This window comes from Tarenaya hassleriana, unplaced genomic scaffold (assembly GCF_000463585.1).
Source record: "Tarenaya hassleriana unplaced genomic scaffold, ASM46358v1 Cleome15, whole genome shotgun sequence".
Classification (NCBI taxonomy): domain Eukaryota; kingdom Viridiplantae; phylum Streptophyta; class Magnoliopsida; order Brassicales; family Cleomaceae; genus Tarenaya; species Tarenaya hassleriana.
The window spans coordinates 41,144-57,742 of NW_010964923.1; the positions used below are offsets into that span (position 1 = coordinate 41,144).

The window sequence follows — 16,599 nt, forward strand, 5'->3', positions numbered from 1 at the left end:
TATATATATATATATATCAGGGAGACGAGGAGGATGTGGGCTGTGGAACAGAAGAAGCGAACAACGTAGACGTGGTCTGATTCGTAATCTTGAGAGGCTTAGACTCAGAATACAGAATCAAAATGTGTTTTTTTTTTCTTTGAGGTTTGAAGTGAAAGCTTATCTTCTTTGTCCGAACGATATCACAGACAGAACGGTTCTTGATTTAGGAAGTGGCTATGCCTTGTGTTCTTTTGTGGGTCAAAATTTGAAGTGGTGAAAGATCAAATTCCCACAACAGAGCTCTTCTCAGACAGCAAGTTATTCCAGTTTCAGACAACGTCAAAGTCTAATATAAATTAACAAAATTACAAACTTTGGTACTTTCCCACGTGGTCTAATCTCAAAATTCTCACACTCTGATCAGAACAACAAGACCAAGCCGAAGGAAAAAAACCAAGAAGCAGAAGAAGAAGAAACATGGATATCAAACGTACGTTCGCCGCCATGAGGAGACCTTGGGATAAGTTATGGTCTGAAGTATATTTCGCCTGCATTTTTTTCATTACCTCAAACGTTTCCAAAGAAATGCTCCAATGACGGTGAACTGAATACGTTTGGAGCGGTCCGCTCAGGTTTCGTCGGAGAGACGTGAAGCTGATACTTGATGAACCTCTGTTGTAAAGCACGAAAGCTCAGACCGAGAGAGAGACATACCGAAAAAAAGAAACTAAGAAGGGATGAAAGAGAATGAAGGTATAAACTATGGGAGTTTTACAGCTAATTGGGTGATGATTTCCGGGTTTGTGTCGATATGCCAGTCAGGTTCTAGTTGCCGGACAAAGGACGTTCTTCCGATTTCTGTGCTACAGAAGAGAACCTGCGATTCGTGTCACAACACATTGTAACTCTTTGTGTAAAGTGTCAGGAAAACAGAGATAGATCTCTCGCTTTTAAAAATATGAAGCAAATACTGATTCAGTCATGCTTGTTGAGGTCATCGAAATGCTTTTTCTGAGGTAAATTCCGAGTTGAATGTTTTTCCGAGTCACTACCTTGTCTTTGACCAAACCACCCGATGTGAAAACTCCCGCACTTTCTAAAGCCTGAAGAACCTTGCTCTGCATATAACCAAAGCTGAAAACGTGAGCCATGCTAGAGTGGAGAATGGGCATAATGCCATGAAAAGGACATAGGGATGAGTTCACTCACTTCACTTTCATCATCAAGGACTCTTTCCATGAGATAAAGATCACAAAACTTTGTTATTTCTAGGAGTACTTCCAGCACCGATGACCTCACTGTTGCTTGTTTCTGTACAAAACTTGCAAGAATCAGGTCAAAGTTCATCGGATATTATCCACATGGAGAACTTCAGTGGGGGAAATATAAACTACCCGGAGTTCTTCTGGATCTGTTTCCTCAAGAATCACTCCAAGAAGGCGGCACGTTACCTGAACAAAAAAAAGTATATTAGTCAAGGATGAAGCATATAACCCAAGATTTTCTAAAATATGAGAAAACTTGACCCAAGCACTTCTAGAAGGAAGCCGAGCTCAGTTTTCTAAACCTTTCTATGTCAAACTGAAGCAAGAAAAATAAACTTTTTTCCATAATACATCAGAATTTATATCAAGGAAGGTGTGCCACCATGAATGTATTGTAGATCAGAGTTAGAGAGCTACATGTGAAAGAATACAAGAATCATAACTAGAACAGGATTTCAAGACTATGTCACAGCCAACATTCTTTTACCTTCCTTCCTTCACTAAGTTTCCGCCTGACTATATGGCCCAGGGCCTGCTGCACAAAAGGCAGTCAAATGTGTTAAGAACAGTCCTAAAGAATCGATATTCTAGCAGATTAACGTGGTAAGACAATTGAAAAATTGGAAGAGAAAATAAAATGTTGGGGCTACATTTTGCACTCTCGTATCCTCATGAGACAAAGAAGCATCCGGCGGGTTGGTTGCTATATTCGACTGAGAATCTGATGAAGAACTTCCAGCAGTCGGTACCCTCCGCTTCGGTTGCCGTCTTTGATGCTCCCCCGGAGTTCTTATCGCCCTCCACGTGAAAATTATAGCAATAGCAAGCCCCGCAATAGCTCCAATGGACCGTGAATCCTAATCCCAATTCAACAATAGTAACACAGAATCAATTACAGATCAACTTAATACCCAGAACCCTAATTGCTTTCCTTATTCCAGGTGTGAGCTTAAGCTACATCAGTAATGAATGCAATACCAGCACCATTTCTCAGATAAGCTTTGATACGTAATAGCATCGATATCAAGTAGGTACCCAATTGAGGAACTAATGGCTGAATTCACAATCTCTTGTAAAACCAAAAGCTTCCTACTTCCCTAAAACGCTTCGCTCCATCAATCACACTAATCACCGAGATAATCAGACAATTAAAACTGTCCTAACCACAGAAATTCAGCATTTCAGGATCCCAAAACCAGAGATACCCGCCATAGCAAAACCAGAATCCGATCAGATCCAATACCGAAATCATCGACGGAAAAGCAAAGCATCAATGAAATTTGAGAGAAATAGGGAGAGATCGAGGAAGAACCAGGTTGCGGAGAGGCATAGAGAAGAGATTGGATATCTTGAAGGTGACGTAAGCTCCTAGCCGCTTGATCAACCTCACCAGCTCCTCCGTCGACGACGACGACGACGACTCCGCCATAGCCTTCCCACCTTAAATTGTGTATTCGTCTCGACGAAGATCGAATCGTCGGATTCTTAGCTTCAGCTTTTTTGATTAACCTGAGATTAAAAAAAAGGGCACTGCTTTCGAGCCCAATTGCTCCGACAAAATATTGTCAAATGGTATTATGACACGTGTACGAGACTACAGCCTTTACAGTGCGACGCGACGGAGCTGATTTTCGAAGAAGAGCGGAAAGGTGCGTTTGGTCTATTTGGTTAATAACTAAATAATACATAACCGCAATTAAATTATATTTGATATAAAAAAATCGAATAATTAAATTATATTTGATATAAAAGTAGAATAGTTATGATTATTCTACAATCTAAAAAAAATCAATTTCGAATCAAATTGAATAAAAAATAATTTAAAAGCCAAAATTTCTTATAAAATTGGTACTTTGTAAAAGGAAACGCAACAGAATCGAACCAAAACTAAATGATTATATATAAAAATGAATCCGAATATAATCATGCCAAAACCCAAAATAATCATCCAAGTTATTGACCTTTGTTGTTATTCATCTATTTTTTAATTGGTCACGACATATCATGTTGTATTACGTGAACAATTAAAAAAAAAAACAAAGGAGATTGAAAAATCATATATTTCGTATAGATTCAAAACAACGATAATTTAAAATGAAGGGTGGGCATAGAGAGTGGTATTAGGGAGGTAGGGAAGAAAGAGAAGGAGAGGAGGAGGTGTGCAGTAATGGCGGAACGGCGTCGTTTAGGAAGAACATCTCTCTCTCGAGGTGGAAGCAATAGCCCTCGAATACTCTGGAGTTCACAGTGAGGCCAAAGTCGAGGAGGAAGAGAAGCTCCATCTCCATTGTGTTCATCTCCTCCTTGCTTACTCCCCCTACCCTTGCGTAGAACGCGTTGTTATAATGCCTGCATTATTATTATTATTATTATTATTATTATTATTATCATCATCATCATCATCATCATCATCATTTTATATTTTATGATGCTTGATTAGTGTAGAATCTTATTTATACTTGTTTTAATGTAAATGTATGTTTACATTAACAATAATACCCGGCCAGTTTTTTTTACCTATATATATACACGTTTTAATGAAATAGAATTTGTATTTACATATTATAATAGTTAACATGATAGCCAATTTCCTCACAATAGCTAGTGGCTATAATACACAATAGACTTCAAGTGATTGCTTTTTTACCTATATGTGTGTGTGTGTGTGTGTGTGTTTTCATGAAATACGGTGTATATACTGAAATGCATGTAAGTCTTAAACATTAGGTTGCATAGTCCATATAGTGGTAAAATTGAAGGTCATACATGTTCCTATATCAACGGTTTCATGGATATGTACACGATGGGAGTAAGTTTAAGAGTAAATAATTAACGAATGGCTTCATCAAAGTAGTTAATTAATCATCAATGATCAAGTACATGATTGTAATTAATTCTTAAGCTTAATTAATCAGAGAAAGCTTACACGTCATCGAGCATCTTGGAAGCAACCATGACACAAGTGACGAGGAGTCTATGAACGTTCAAGGAGACAACCAACGAGCCAGGATGCTTATGAGCCAACCGGTCAATGTAGACATAACCCACCACGAAACAGGAAGGGCTACAGTTCGTGTACTTGTAGATTCTCTCCAAATACTTTGGAATACTTATTGTCGGCGCTCTCACCCCTTTAAATGCCTCCAACCTCTTCCCTCCTCCTCCGCCGCCGCCCGCCGCTGCCAACCAGTCGTTTCGCGCCACCAGTCTCTCCAGCACCTGGGATATTACGGTTAGGACACGTGGCATGACGGCATCGGGTCCGACCGGATCCGGTTCGGCCACGTGACCGGTTTCTTCGTCGACTTCACGGGGAGTGGATAACATTGATATGGTCATGTTGGGTGACGGAGGAAAACTCGAGATGAGATGAAAAGGTTGTGACGACGAAGAACATATTGTTCGTTTTGTATGGTCTTAAAATGTGTGGCTGATATCTAATCATGTTTGGTAGTCTTTATAGATGGGTTATTGACACGTGTCCTATACATCGTGGAAAAAGATAGGGTTTTCTAACTTAGCGTTTGATTTTAATCGCTTCAAATATATGTATAAAAAAAGATGCTAGTAATTGATATTATTGCTTTTGATGGTTTCCTAATTTTAGATTATTATCTCAATCAACTATTAATAAGTAGCTAAATAACTGGAATATGTTTCTATCTTCTTTTACATTTATAGTTATTGATCTATCGTGTAATGATAAGACAATGAACATTAAATCAAAATAAACAAATAAAAAATTAACTATACCGAAGTATTGTGCGAGTATATGACACTGGTCGCGGTTGGATCAGTTCGTATGATTCCTTAAACTCCTGCCTGAATATAATCATGCCAAAACCCAAAATAATCATCCGAGTTATTGACCTTTGTTGTTATTCATCTATTTTTTTAAGTGGGCACGATATATTATGCACGTAAAAAATCATATATTCCGTACGTATAGATTCAAAACAATGATAATTTAAAATGAAGGGTGAGCATAGAGAGTGGTAGTAGGGAGGCAGAGAAGAAAGAGAAGGAGAGGAGGAGGTTTGCAGTAACGGCGGAACGGCGTCGTTTAGGAAGAACATTCTCTCTCTGTCGAGGTGGAAGCAATAGCTCTCGAAGACTCTGGAGCTCACAGTGAGGCCAAAGTCGAGGAGGAAGAGAAGCATTTCATGATGCTTATAATTAGTGTAGAACCTCATAATTATATCCTTATTTTATGTAAATGTATATTTTTACATTAATAATATATAAACCCGACCGATTTTCTCAAAAGTGGACTGTATATTGGTTATATATATATATATATATATATATATATATATATATATATATATACACACAACAGACACAAAGCCGTCGCTTTCCGGTCATGTGGGATCGTTAGTTGGATTAGGGACATTGTTATTGTATCCGGTGGTTAGGGTTTAGCGTTTATAGATTTATTCTCAAAGAAAAACAAGCATTTGAATCAGGTTTTAATCTAATAATCTGTCAATTCCTTAGGACATTATAAAACCTTCCTGAGTGTACAAATAAAAATACGTGGGTCGTCCATTATCGATCGAATCGTTGTTAGACACTGTATTACGACCGAAACCATCAGTCGAAATTCGAAACGACGTAAGCATCCGTCAATGGCTACAGAGAATTCGTTTAATTTATAATGATATATGGAACATGCTTTTAATAAATTGTTCATATGAATACGCTTAGTTGCGACTTTTTTTATATTGATTATTGAAGAAAAACATATTCTACGCCATTTCTTTGGCAATTAATAATCGCTTTGAAAATGGTGATAGTAGAAACAAAGATATACATTATGATGTAACATTAGGCGATGCGATGAAGTTTTAGTACAAAATTATAATGCAAAAAAAAAAAAAAAAGTACGCATCCAACGGTCCAGATTAAATCAGTACAGGGCCCACCTAACACCGTCTGTGAGAGGGAGAGAGGACAAACAAGCCATATGTCTGGGTCGTCGCCCGTCCTCGTATCGCCGCATTTTTCCAAAGCCACTCATCTATCGCCACGTGGCTATCTGTCTCTCCCAGTCATGAAAACGAGTCTTGCCGCCGTTTGTTCGCACGACGGACCTCCGCTCCGGATTTCGCACCGCTGGTTCGGCTTTACGGTGATGGAAGGAAATCTTCTGCATATCTTTATGATTATATGCATATCAATTATACGGTCTCTCCAGCTTCAACCTCGAGACGAAGAAGATGAACATGGATGCAGATGATTGGCAAACACGCGCGGGTGAGACGTGACTTCTCACGCGCCACAGGTAATTTATTCTTTTGCCCTTCTCTCTCTCTTACTTTTGTTTTTTAAAAAAGGTTTGTTTGCTGTCTCTTTCTCTCGCGGACATAGCAGCAGGTTCTGCTGCTCTCCTCCCTCCCTCCCTCCCTCCCTCCCTCCCTCTCTCTCTCTTCTCTCTCTCTCTAAATTTTTCAGTCTAAACAGTTTTACATGGTTCGAATCATATTTGATCGTTTTGTTTTTGTTGCTGTTCATCGGAAAGAGATTTCAGCTTTTTTTTTTTTTTTTTTTTTTTGGAAGGTCAAAACACAGGGGGTCCAAAAAGGGCAAAAGACAAGAACCATAAGAAGAATGAGGTAAAACAGATGTATTTTTATGTTACGAGAAAAATTACCTATACGTATAGCTTGTTTGGTATTCTACGAGAAAAATACGATGTATTCTTTTGTCTGCTCAGGAGAAAGATGAGAAAGTAGCACCTCCTCCGCACCTTATGCCTCGCAACCCAGCTTATTTGGTAATGATTATTTGTTATGTATATTTATATATATTAACGGTACGTTGTGTCGCTTATTCTTTCTGCATTTTTTTTTTTGTGGTATGAAAATGTGAATATATATCGCATATACGTACATAATGTTGTGTTACAAAAGTTCTTTCTGCATATTCTTGTTTCTCAGGAGAGTGAAAAGGCCAAACCCGTGAAAGTTCCCGCGGAGCCGGACGAGGACGAAGTAATTAGATATTTATTTCGATACAGAATATAGATTAGAATTGCATCCTAGCTTCTCTTTTTTTTTTTTTTTTTGATAATAATAATATTAGGGTTTGCCGGTGCATTGGGACTGGAGAAACTACCAAGGAATCATCAGCAACGTATTGGATCAAGGTTTAGAAGGTAACTATACGTTAATGTATCTACTAAATATACAAGTAAGTGGTCTTTATATAATATAGGAAAATAATCAAACATCATGTTATATATATGTGTAGTTTTTTTTATACGTCTGAACCATATTTTAAAAAACTTGTATCAATAAATGTTAAGGGGATCATACTGCGTTTTTGGCGACTCTGGAAGTTAAAACATGTGGATTAATGCCACTCTCCTTAAGACTTTGATTGACATAAAATGCCACTACCCCTTCCCTTAGCACATGCCAAATTACTAACCATTATATGTTTTTGCGTGATATATGTGCAGCCATTTGTTGGTCCATCACCTACGTCAGAGCGATCGAAGCCCTCTTCAACATCAACAGACCGACCGCTGAGCAAAAGTCCTTTTCGATCCAGCACCTGGTGAATCGTGTGAATTACGGTAAAACGGGCGTGAAGGAGGTGGAGTCAGCTCTATCTTGCCTCAAGAACAAAGGAGTTGTGCACGAGGCTGATTGCTCTTACCGAGGGTTTTCGTCGGTCTGCCCACACGATGAAAATGTAAGTTCCCTTTGTAGATATAACTTAAAAATATGATTAATCTCATGACACGTGTCTTTTATCATTATAGGTTAGGACCGAGACCATTGACGATTTCGTTGTCATATCCAAAGTTGACGACGTCATTCTCCAAAGACTTGTAAGGAGATCCCCGGTCGTTGGATCTATCGCAATGTCATGGGACCGTAAAAAACGCAGCATCGTAAGTAATCAAACCATTTTTTTTTTCATATATTTTTCTCGTAAGTTTTAATCACACGAAAAATATTTTCATATATACAGGGTATCTTTAGAGGAGATAAAAACGAAAAAAACCTTCACGCCGTACTAATCATCGGGTACGGGATAGACGAGAACGGCCAGCTCTATTGGCTTGTACAGAGTTCGTGGGGAACTACGTGGGCGGACAATGGATTCGGACGTATCGAGCGTAAGAAAAACGCAACGGACCAATCATTGTTCGCAGAGATCTATTATCCCGTGAAAGCGGGCTATCCTCAAAAACCCAAGAAGCGAAGGAACTGAAGGTGAAACATGGGAATTCGGACACTTTGTCATTTTGCTTTCCGACAGAGCAAGGGATACGCCATTCTGATTACTATGGATATAGTGGGTTTTTACTAATGGATATTTGATCAAACTTAAAAAAACGATTGGACTAACCAATTTGACGTAAACTTAAATACACCGCGATGAGTTCAAAACCATATATGATTCCACGACATATATGGATCTAATAATATAGAAGATTTGCTTAAAAATGCCATGTCAGATCTAATAAACGGCAGATTGACGTCGTATTTAATGGAATATTGATTTGGAATAAAATTTTTATTTGGAGAATATTTGTTTATGGCACATTTCTAACAATTGGGCATTTTTAATGGAATCTTTCCTTTTTGTTTTGGAGAAAAAATATATATTTTACATATCCACTCCAGAAATATAGGAGCGTGTATTTATTTCCGAATTAAAGCAGAAAAATATGAAACCCTACACGTGGCAAAAAAAAAAAAGGAGAGTTGCGTATAAATAAATTCTCCACCATTATTAAAAGACCACGAACAACAGGTAGTCAAAATTAGGGTTTCGAAGTGACAAGGGGAGTTTCGATGGAGATTGAATCGGACGACGATGAAACGGTGATGTACTATGGAAGGAGATGCCGCAGGGTCAAAGACCGCTACGATCCCGAATATATTCGACAGAGACAGCAATTTTACTTTGAATTTAATCGGGGCGAGGTCAGTTAATTATTTGTCTTTCGCTTCTCTGGTTGGGATTTGTGTCGGATATCGTTCAGTGGAAATCAGGTGCTTTCCCGTTTCATAATCATGGATCCCTGTTTCAGAATCACGGGTTTTTTCCATGTAAAAATGAAACGGGTTGCCTTATATGTCTTTCCTAACATGAATCGATGTAATGTCAACTCGTGGAGTAGTTCATCATTATCGGTACTCACTTCAAGGCGCGTGGACCCAGCAACGTTGAATTCAGCAAACGGGTAATCAAACTGGTCCCAGTCTATCTCAAAACCCTAAAAAACACCCAGAGTACCAAATCAAGAGACTTTTATCGATTCATGTTAGGAAAGACATATAAGGCAACCCGTTTCATTTTTACATGGAAAAAACCCGTGATTCTGAAACAGGGATCCATGATTATGAAACGGGAAAGCACCTGATTTCCACTGAACGATATCCGACACAAATCCCAACCAGAGAAGCGAAAGACAAATAATTAACTGACCTCGCCCCGATTAAATTCAAAGTAAAATTGCTGTCTCTGTCGAATATATTCGGGATCGTAGCGGTCTTTGACCCTGCGGCATCTCCTTCCATAGTACATCACCGTTTCATCGTCGTCCGATTCAATCTCCATCGAAACTCCCCTTGTCACTTCGAAACCCTAATTTTGACTACCTGTTGTTCGTGGTCTTTTAATAATGGTGGAGAATTTATTTATACGCAACTCTCCTTTTTTTTTTTTGCCACGTGTAGGGTTTCATATTTTTCTGCTTTAATTCGGAAATAAATACACGCGTACCAGCTCCTATATTTCTGGAGTGGATATGTAAAATATATATTTTTTCTCCAAAACAAAAAGGAAAGATTCCATTAAAAATGCCCAATTGTTAGAAATGTGCCATAAACAAATATTCTCCAAATAAAAATTTTATTCCAAATCAATATTCCATTAAATACGACGTCAATCTGCCGTTTATTAGATCTGACATGGCATTTTTAAGCAAACTTCCAAATTTGCATAATTACCACGTCATATATTTTTGCCAGGTTAGCAAATCGATTTACATATGGGTTAATGATAAATCCACTTACTTGAATTTATTTAACATATAGTGATTTTAAACCAACTTAAAGCCCTAAATTTAATTTCACCATTTCATCTCTCAAATTTCATGGTGGATTAATTTGATACAGTGAGCTGGTCCAAATGTTGTACTGGTTTAAAAATCGGTATATGTTAAACCGATTTCAGTTAAATGCATTAAAAAAATGACACGTCAGATGCCGTTTTCAATGAGATATTGATTTGGGGAATATATTTACCAAATTTCTAATTTTTTCTAAAAAAATAAAATAAAACAGAATGGCCTAACCCCTCCAGTTATGTTAAAAAACAAAAATTTAGATAAAAGATTCGATGGTTAGCCTCTATAACAGTTTATTGGAGATTATATTTTAATTCCAAAAAAAATCAGAATTGTATAAAAAGATTCGAAAGAGCATGAGTTTAATATTTAATTTATTTTATTCGGAAACATTACCTAAGCGACGTGTCAAGTTGTCAAGTTATGCGATTGTGTGCAATGTCAATGACTGCCGTCCACATTTGTTTTGTTAGCCGTACTGTTTTCCCTCCTCGCTCCCCATATTTCATTTAGAACCATAAGTTTTGAAGTAATAATGGTTATAATATAATACCCCCATTGCCTTGTGAGCTTCTCAACCCCAAACACCCGCGTCCTCTGCAGTTTCCTATCATCAGATGCAGGACTGTCACCTATTAGGATCGTCTTCATGTCAACCGAAGGCTGAAAAACACATTCATGGATGGAAAAAAGAGGATGTAATGTTCTTGACACCAACTCTCAATTATAGTTTGTGACATGAACTTCGGTTTCATACTCTCTTGTCTTAAAAACAGTTAAGATCAGATAATCATATATATATATATATACGGATCGAAAATTGCGAAACTTCGGTTGGATGAACGGATTATATATACGCAGGTTCGAAAAACAGATAAAGTACGCATCACGGAAAGCGAGAGCCGATACGAGAAAACATGCATGTCAAAGGGAGATTTGTGAAAGCAGGAGATTCTTATGATTATGATCCCTTAGTTGAGGAGCTTCTGAAACCATCAAACCAAGGTATTAAATGTCTCAACTGCATATTTGTTATTCCACTGTGTAATAAATATGTCATTTATGGAAACTTATGTGTGTGAAAAGATTTTTTTTTTGGGATGTTTTTAAAGATTATCTTTTTTTTTTCCATCAAGTAGGGCACAAAGACTAGATCATGATCATCAAATTGGGGGAAAAGTTTCTGCAGTTTCAGCCCTAAAATCCATCTCTTGTGGTAGGGTTTTATGGCATAAAAACACCAAACGGGGGGAGATTTTACTCTCTGAATGATCAAACAGTTTCTTGTGAAGAAAGTAACAAATTTCTTTTGATAGTTGCAGCTTCAAAGTCCAGAAATTTCAGAGAAAATTCCACTAAGGAGCCATGAATGAATGAATGTAACAATAAAATCGATTTCATCACCTATTTTCCCATTTATCCGACACTGGATTTTCTCTGTAATAAACGCTCATATTTGAGGTGGTTCCTCAGAAATAAATTTTCCAGAATTTTTTTACATAAATTTTATAAAAAAAAACCCATAAAATCTATGAACGATAAATCAACAAAAATTATGTTTAACTGGGGTGTAACTAAATATATATATAAATATGTAATGAACATATATATATATATATATATATATATATAATCACTATATAAAAGAATAAATAGTTGGGTATAACTTTTAACAAATATGGCGGGGGCTTGTATACATGGTAATACTTTAATTTTGGTTTATAACAGTTAAAATATTATTGTTGACAAAAAATATATATATTATTGGAAACAATAGTATTCGTGATCGTAATGTATCTCCTCATATCGTGTTTATTCAATAATGCACTTTGGAGATATCATTATCTTATACATGTCTGAAGTTTGAACGAAGAAATATTATCTTGATTAATTATTATATATCAGTTTCAGTAGGCTAATTAATATCCTTAATTTCATATCAACAATATATATATACGCATGTCGCGTGTGTACATAATATTATATCAACAGGGGCCATGTGTATGGGGGCATATACATGGGTGATTTTGTATGCGAGGCATATATGTGTATATTGTAAATTTGTAATATATACGTATATATATATATATATGTCTACAATTTTTTTAGCTTTCATTTTTGTTTTTCTTTGTTTTGATAATGATAGATAAAGAGTGATATCCAAATTTTGAATATAAATAATATTTTAAAAAATTAATAATATTTTGATGGATTTTAGTTCGTATAGAAAATAGAGTTTAAATATTATTGTATTTTGTATTATTATTTGGATTTGATTTATCTGTTCTTTATCATATATCAGGATAAGGATTATGAATCCTATTTTTTTTTTTAAAAAACTACATTATATATTTAAAATCATTCGAATATCAATAATACACAAGATTTTATTCCTAATGTAGCGATGATAAATGCTTATGTTTCTTTTCTTGTTGGTTAGGAATTAGATTGGAAGTTTTATACTTTTTGTCTCATGATTTAACTTTTTTTAATTTTTTCTGACAGTAATTGGATAATTTTCCCATAAAATAAAATAAAATAAAATATGGGCAAGTGGTATAGTAGTGGTCACTAATTAGCGGATGTGGTGGTCCTTTATCATATCTCAAATAACAAGAGAAAATGGGGTAACCGATCATATAATAAGATGATTGGATGACATAAAGTTGGACCTCTTTACCATTATATATGATGCCTTTACATATATTATTAATGGTGACCTGGGTACCGTCTCGTGTGCATTCACTCGGTCAAACCTTTGACCGTTGACTTCTTCATCGGTCGACAGCGCCGCAAATCATGTCCTGATATATATATATATATATATATCATATATTGGACTTATTCGTTCCCCAACAATTAAAACCTAACTCACATTCTCTAGAAGCTTAAGGAACCAATCAAATATATTCTTTAATATGTATATATAGAATTAAAAAAAATTTTAAAAAAGAAAAATTATCATATTATATGGTGCGTTTAGGACTATAACATAATAAACAATCTGATCAGCTAGATTAAAATTTTCTCAACAATGGAACCTTCCAAGGCAACCCCACATTTTTGAAGATTTCCAATCAATCCACATACACGAATTTTTCAAAATTTTTATGATTTTTTTTTAAAAACAAACCCAAAATTCGGATCCCTCTCCATCACTATATAAACATCTCCTCTCCCGCACTCCCTTCACAAAATGTCCATTTGAAATTCCAAAAAAAAAAAAAAAGATATCTAATTCGAGAGAAAAGGAAACAATAATGTCTTCAAAAAACCTAGTTTTGCTCCATTGCATGGCAGTGCTTCTCCTTGTACGCAGCGTTTCGAGCTCCCAAGACAACGCGTTTCTCTTCCATGTATGTTCCGACATAGAGGGAACCTTCACGACGAAGAGTCCGTACGAGACTAACCTAAACATGCTCCTCGGTTCCCTCTCTTACAAAGCTCCTCCTACAGGGTTCGGCCTCGGCTCGGCCGGTCAGTCCCCCGACAAAGTTAACGGTCTAGCCCTCTGCCGTGGCGATGTCTCCCCAGCCGACTGCCGCTCCTGCATCACCGCCGCCACCCCTGAGGTATGTATATACACATATCCATACATATATATACACACATACATACGTATTTGAACTAATATAATGATGAACTTGTGATCATAGTAAATAAAGACCTCAGCTCATACGGGAACCATTTCACTAGTACTAGTCCAAAAAAATGATTAAAAGGGTTTCAATTGGATTTATGGACAGTTAATATAATTCTAGAGTTGGACTTTTATAATATTTTTTCTCCTACTTATTGTATATATGAATTATATATATATATATATATATATATATATTTTATAGAAATACCAAACATACTGATACATAAACTTCAGAAATTCGATTACATGATCATCATAATATGTTATAGGTTTTTTTTCCGTGATTTAGCTATATAACGGTTCAGAATTTGTTTTAGCAATTTATGATTTATATTAGGGGTGGGCGTTTCGGGAAATGGTTCGGGTTCGGGACAAGAATAGATCGGTTCGGTTCTTTCGGTTTTACAAAAATACGTACCAATCGGTTTTTATATTGTTTTTGGTTCGGTATCGGTTCGGTTCGGTTCCGGGTTTTATAAAAAAAATAGATTTCCTTTAAAAATATTCGGTTTTTTGGGATTTTTAAAGTTCGGCTCGGTTCGGTTCGGTTCAAGAAAAATTCGGTTCTCTAAAAATGGTACCGTTCAGGAATTAAGAACGGTTTCGGGTCGAAAAAAATACCGTTTTTTCGGTTCGGTTCGGTCCAGTCCCGAAGAACCGAACCGAAACACCCAGCCCTAATTTATATGTAGTGCTGAACATGTTTTTGAGAAAATATTAATTGTTTTAACGAAAATATATAGTCATATTCTTAATTAACCGTGCTTATATATATATATATATATGTTATTGCATGGATATTTTCGGCAGTTACGTAAGAGATGTCCGAACAACAAAGGCGGAGCAATATGGTACGACTTCTGTCTGGTCAAGCACTCGACCATCAACTTCTTTGGAAAGATAGACTACGACAACAAATTCTACTTGTACAACGTCAACAACGTGACCGATCCGACTTCTTTCAACGCCCAGACGAAGAACCTCCTCTCCCGGCTCTCGAAAGAAGCAGCCGCCGTGAAGAAGCTTTACGCCGCCGGGGAAGATAACCTCTACGGCGGCGCTGGCTCCGGGAAGAAGAAGTTGTACGGATTAGTGCAGTGTACGAGGGACTTGACGAGTGAAGCATGTACGGCTTGTCTGGATGGGATCATCGGTGAGCTCCCCAATTGTTGCGACGGTAAAGAAGGTGGAAGAGTTGTGGGTACGAGCTGTAATTTTAGGTATGAGATTTACCCTTTTGTTAGTAGCTCTTGATTGATGAAGAATTTGATGTGGAGCGATCGTGGTTTCATGTTTTAATAAATATGTAACGATAATTAAATAAAATAAAAGTATAGCCAAGAGATTATATTCGCCGTCGCATGCTTTGTTTTTAGTGTATGTCACAAATCTATGGAAGACAAGTCAACGAAGGATAAGATCATTGATGATAAGTGCGGCCACTCCACCAAATGTCTTCTTGAAAAATCAATAGCTTTTTTTTCTTTCAATTTTTGTAGTAAAATATTTATAAACTTCCAAACCCAAATACAGGCGCATATATATTATGGATTTACAGGAATAATGCATATATACTTATTTATTAATTTTTTGACTAAAAAATGCGGTTATATATATATATATGTTTTTGAAAATAAAATAAAAATGCTATATATATATAATTACTTAATATGTTATAGTTGGCTTCAATTGCAAATATATTCTTAATAGTATTTAAGAGCCAATAATGACATGTTGCTCTCCACAACACACAATTTTGTATAGTCAAATATAAACACCACCACTTATCTATGTACACACTTTGACCATCACATCTATTATACTATATGTATATATATATGTGAGAGTTTGACTTGGATGTATTTTATATATGACAATGTTGCTGCCACTCTAAAACTTTGAAATTTAATTCCGAAAGAAAATACATCAAATAATAGAGTAGTCACCCGTAACAAATGGTGTTTTTGATTAAACAATAAAGTTAATTAGGTTTCAATTCTGATTTCAATTATTTGTCATCAAGAGATTTAATGATACGGTTTAATCGGTATTCATGATATTAGTAAAATCAGAACTCTAATTCTCACGGTTGATTTGTTAATACTCGATTAATTTCTAAATTAAAATTATTAAAAAATATCCAATGTTTTTCAATCATTGGGATTTTGTATACATGTAATTTATCACTACACCCACCTTTTGAACTAGGGTTGGGCACAACTATATGAAATTCGCGGGTTTTCGGATATCCGGTTTCACGATATTCAAAATGCGGATACTCTCTTCAGCAACGAAGACGAAGACATGTGTGATAAAGTAAAAAATCAGAACCGTGGGTTTGGGTTTTTTTGAAGGGTGATGGATTACCCGCGGTATCCGGATATTAATAAAATAACATTTATATCCTCGATATTTTAGGGGCCGACTAGTTGCACCGCCACCACCCGCAAACGGAGCAGTTGCGATTTTCGGCGGTTGCGGACGATTGAAAAACTGAATGGTTGAACCGCAACCAAACTTGTATTTTCTAATCGTAGCTTCCAACTTGCGTTTTGGTAGCGGTTTCCAGCGTTTTGACAAAAAAAACTAAAATATTTTTATTAGAAATTATATAAAAT

General features: G+C 36.3%; 6 protein-coding genes across 7 annotated transcripts in view; 3 read left to right on the forward strand and 3 right to left on the reverse strand.

The window, feature by feature from the left end:
- The window catches only part of LOC104809073 (zinc finger CCCH domain-containing protein 40), a 4,842-nt gene extending 4,611 nt beyond the window's left edge, over positions 1-231 (forward strand). The window contains exon 13 of the mRNA XM_010534968.2: positions 4-231. The gene's annotated coding sequence lies outside the window, so the exon portion shown is untranslated. The remainder of the gene's footprint in view (positions 1-3) is intronic.
- Positions 232-309: 78 nt separating this feature from the next.
- LOC104808497 (peroxisome biogenesis protein 22-like) lies at positions 310-2,900 on the reverse strand. Of its 2 annotated transcripts, none has more exons than XM_010534183.2 (8): positions 2,560-2,900; positions 1,898-2,104; positions 1,735-1,779; positions 1,377-1,433; positions 1,192-1,293; positions 1,035-1,100; positions 758-859; positions 310-654 (listed from the first exon to the last, which is right to left on the reverse strand). In XM_010534183.2, exons 1-8 carry the CDS (start codon positions 2,674-2,676, stop codon positions 550-552), a joined length of 801 nt encoding a protein of 266 aa, XP_010532485.1. In that variant the 5' UTR covers positions 2,677-2,900; the 3' UTR covers positions 310-549. The 2 variants fall into 2 exon arrangements, with proteins under 2 accessions (XP_010532485.1, XP_010532484.1); XM_010534182.2 differs by having other exon boundaries at positions 1,735-1,782; positions 2,560-2,899.
- Positions 2,901-3,188: 288 nt separating this feature from the next.
- Positions 3,189-4,801, reverse strand: LOC104808498 (cyclin-U1-1). Its single transcript, XM_010534184.1, has 2 exons — positions 4,174-4,801; positions 3,189-3,596 (listed from the first exon to the last, which is right to left on the reverse strand). Exons 1-2 carry the CDS (start codon positions 4,584-4,586, stop codon positions 3,368-3,370), a joined length of 642 nt encoding a protein of 213 aa, XP_010532486.1. The 5' UTR covers positions 4,587-4,801; the 3' UTR covers positions 3,189-3,367.
- Positions 4,802-6,476: 1,675 nt separating this feature from the next.
- LOC104809074 (probable cysteine protease RDL6) lies at positions 6,477-8,471 on the forward strand. Its single transcript, XM_010534970.1, has 8 exons — positions 6,477-6,531; positions 6,807-6,862; positions 6,964-7,023; positions 7,187-7,240; positions 7,332-7,404; positions 7,711-7,946; positions 8,017-8,148; positions 8,229-8,471. Exons 1-8 carry the CDS (start codon positions 6,477-6,479, stop codon positions 8,469-8,471), a joined length of 909 nt encoding a protein of 302 aa, XP_010533272.1.
- Positions 8,472-9,255: 784 nt separating this feature from the next.
- LOC104809075 lies at positions 9,256-9,865 on the reverse strand. The gene is made up of 2 exons (XM_010534971.1): positions 9,696-9,865; positions 9,256-9,483 (listed from the first exon to the last, which is right to left on the reverse strand). Exons 1-2 carry the CDS (start codon positions 9,825-9,827, stop codon positions 9,256-9,258), a joined length of 360 nt encoding a protein of 119 aa, XP_010533273.1. The 5' UTR covers positions 9,828-9,865.
- A 3,662-nt stretch (positions 9,866-13,527) lies between these two features.
- LOC104808499 (cysteine-rich repeat secretory protein 38-like) lies at positions 13,528-15,336 on the forward strand. Its single transcript, XM_010534185.1, has 2 exons — positions 13,528-13,910; positions 14,792-15,336. The coding sequence occupies exons 1-2, from the start codon at positions 13,599-13,601 to the stop codon at positions 15,233-15,235; spliced, it is 756 nt and encodes a 251-aa protein (XP_010532487.1). The 5' UTR covers positions 13,528-13,598; the 3' UTR covers positions 15,236-15,336.
- The last annotated feature ends 1,263 nt before the right edge of the window (positions 15,337-16,599 follow it).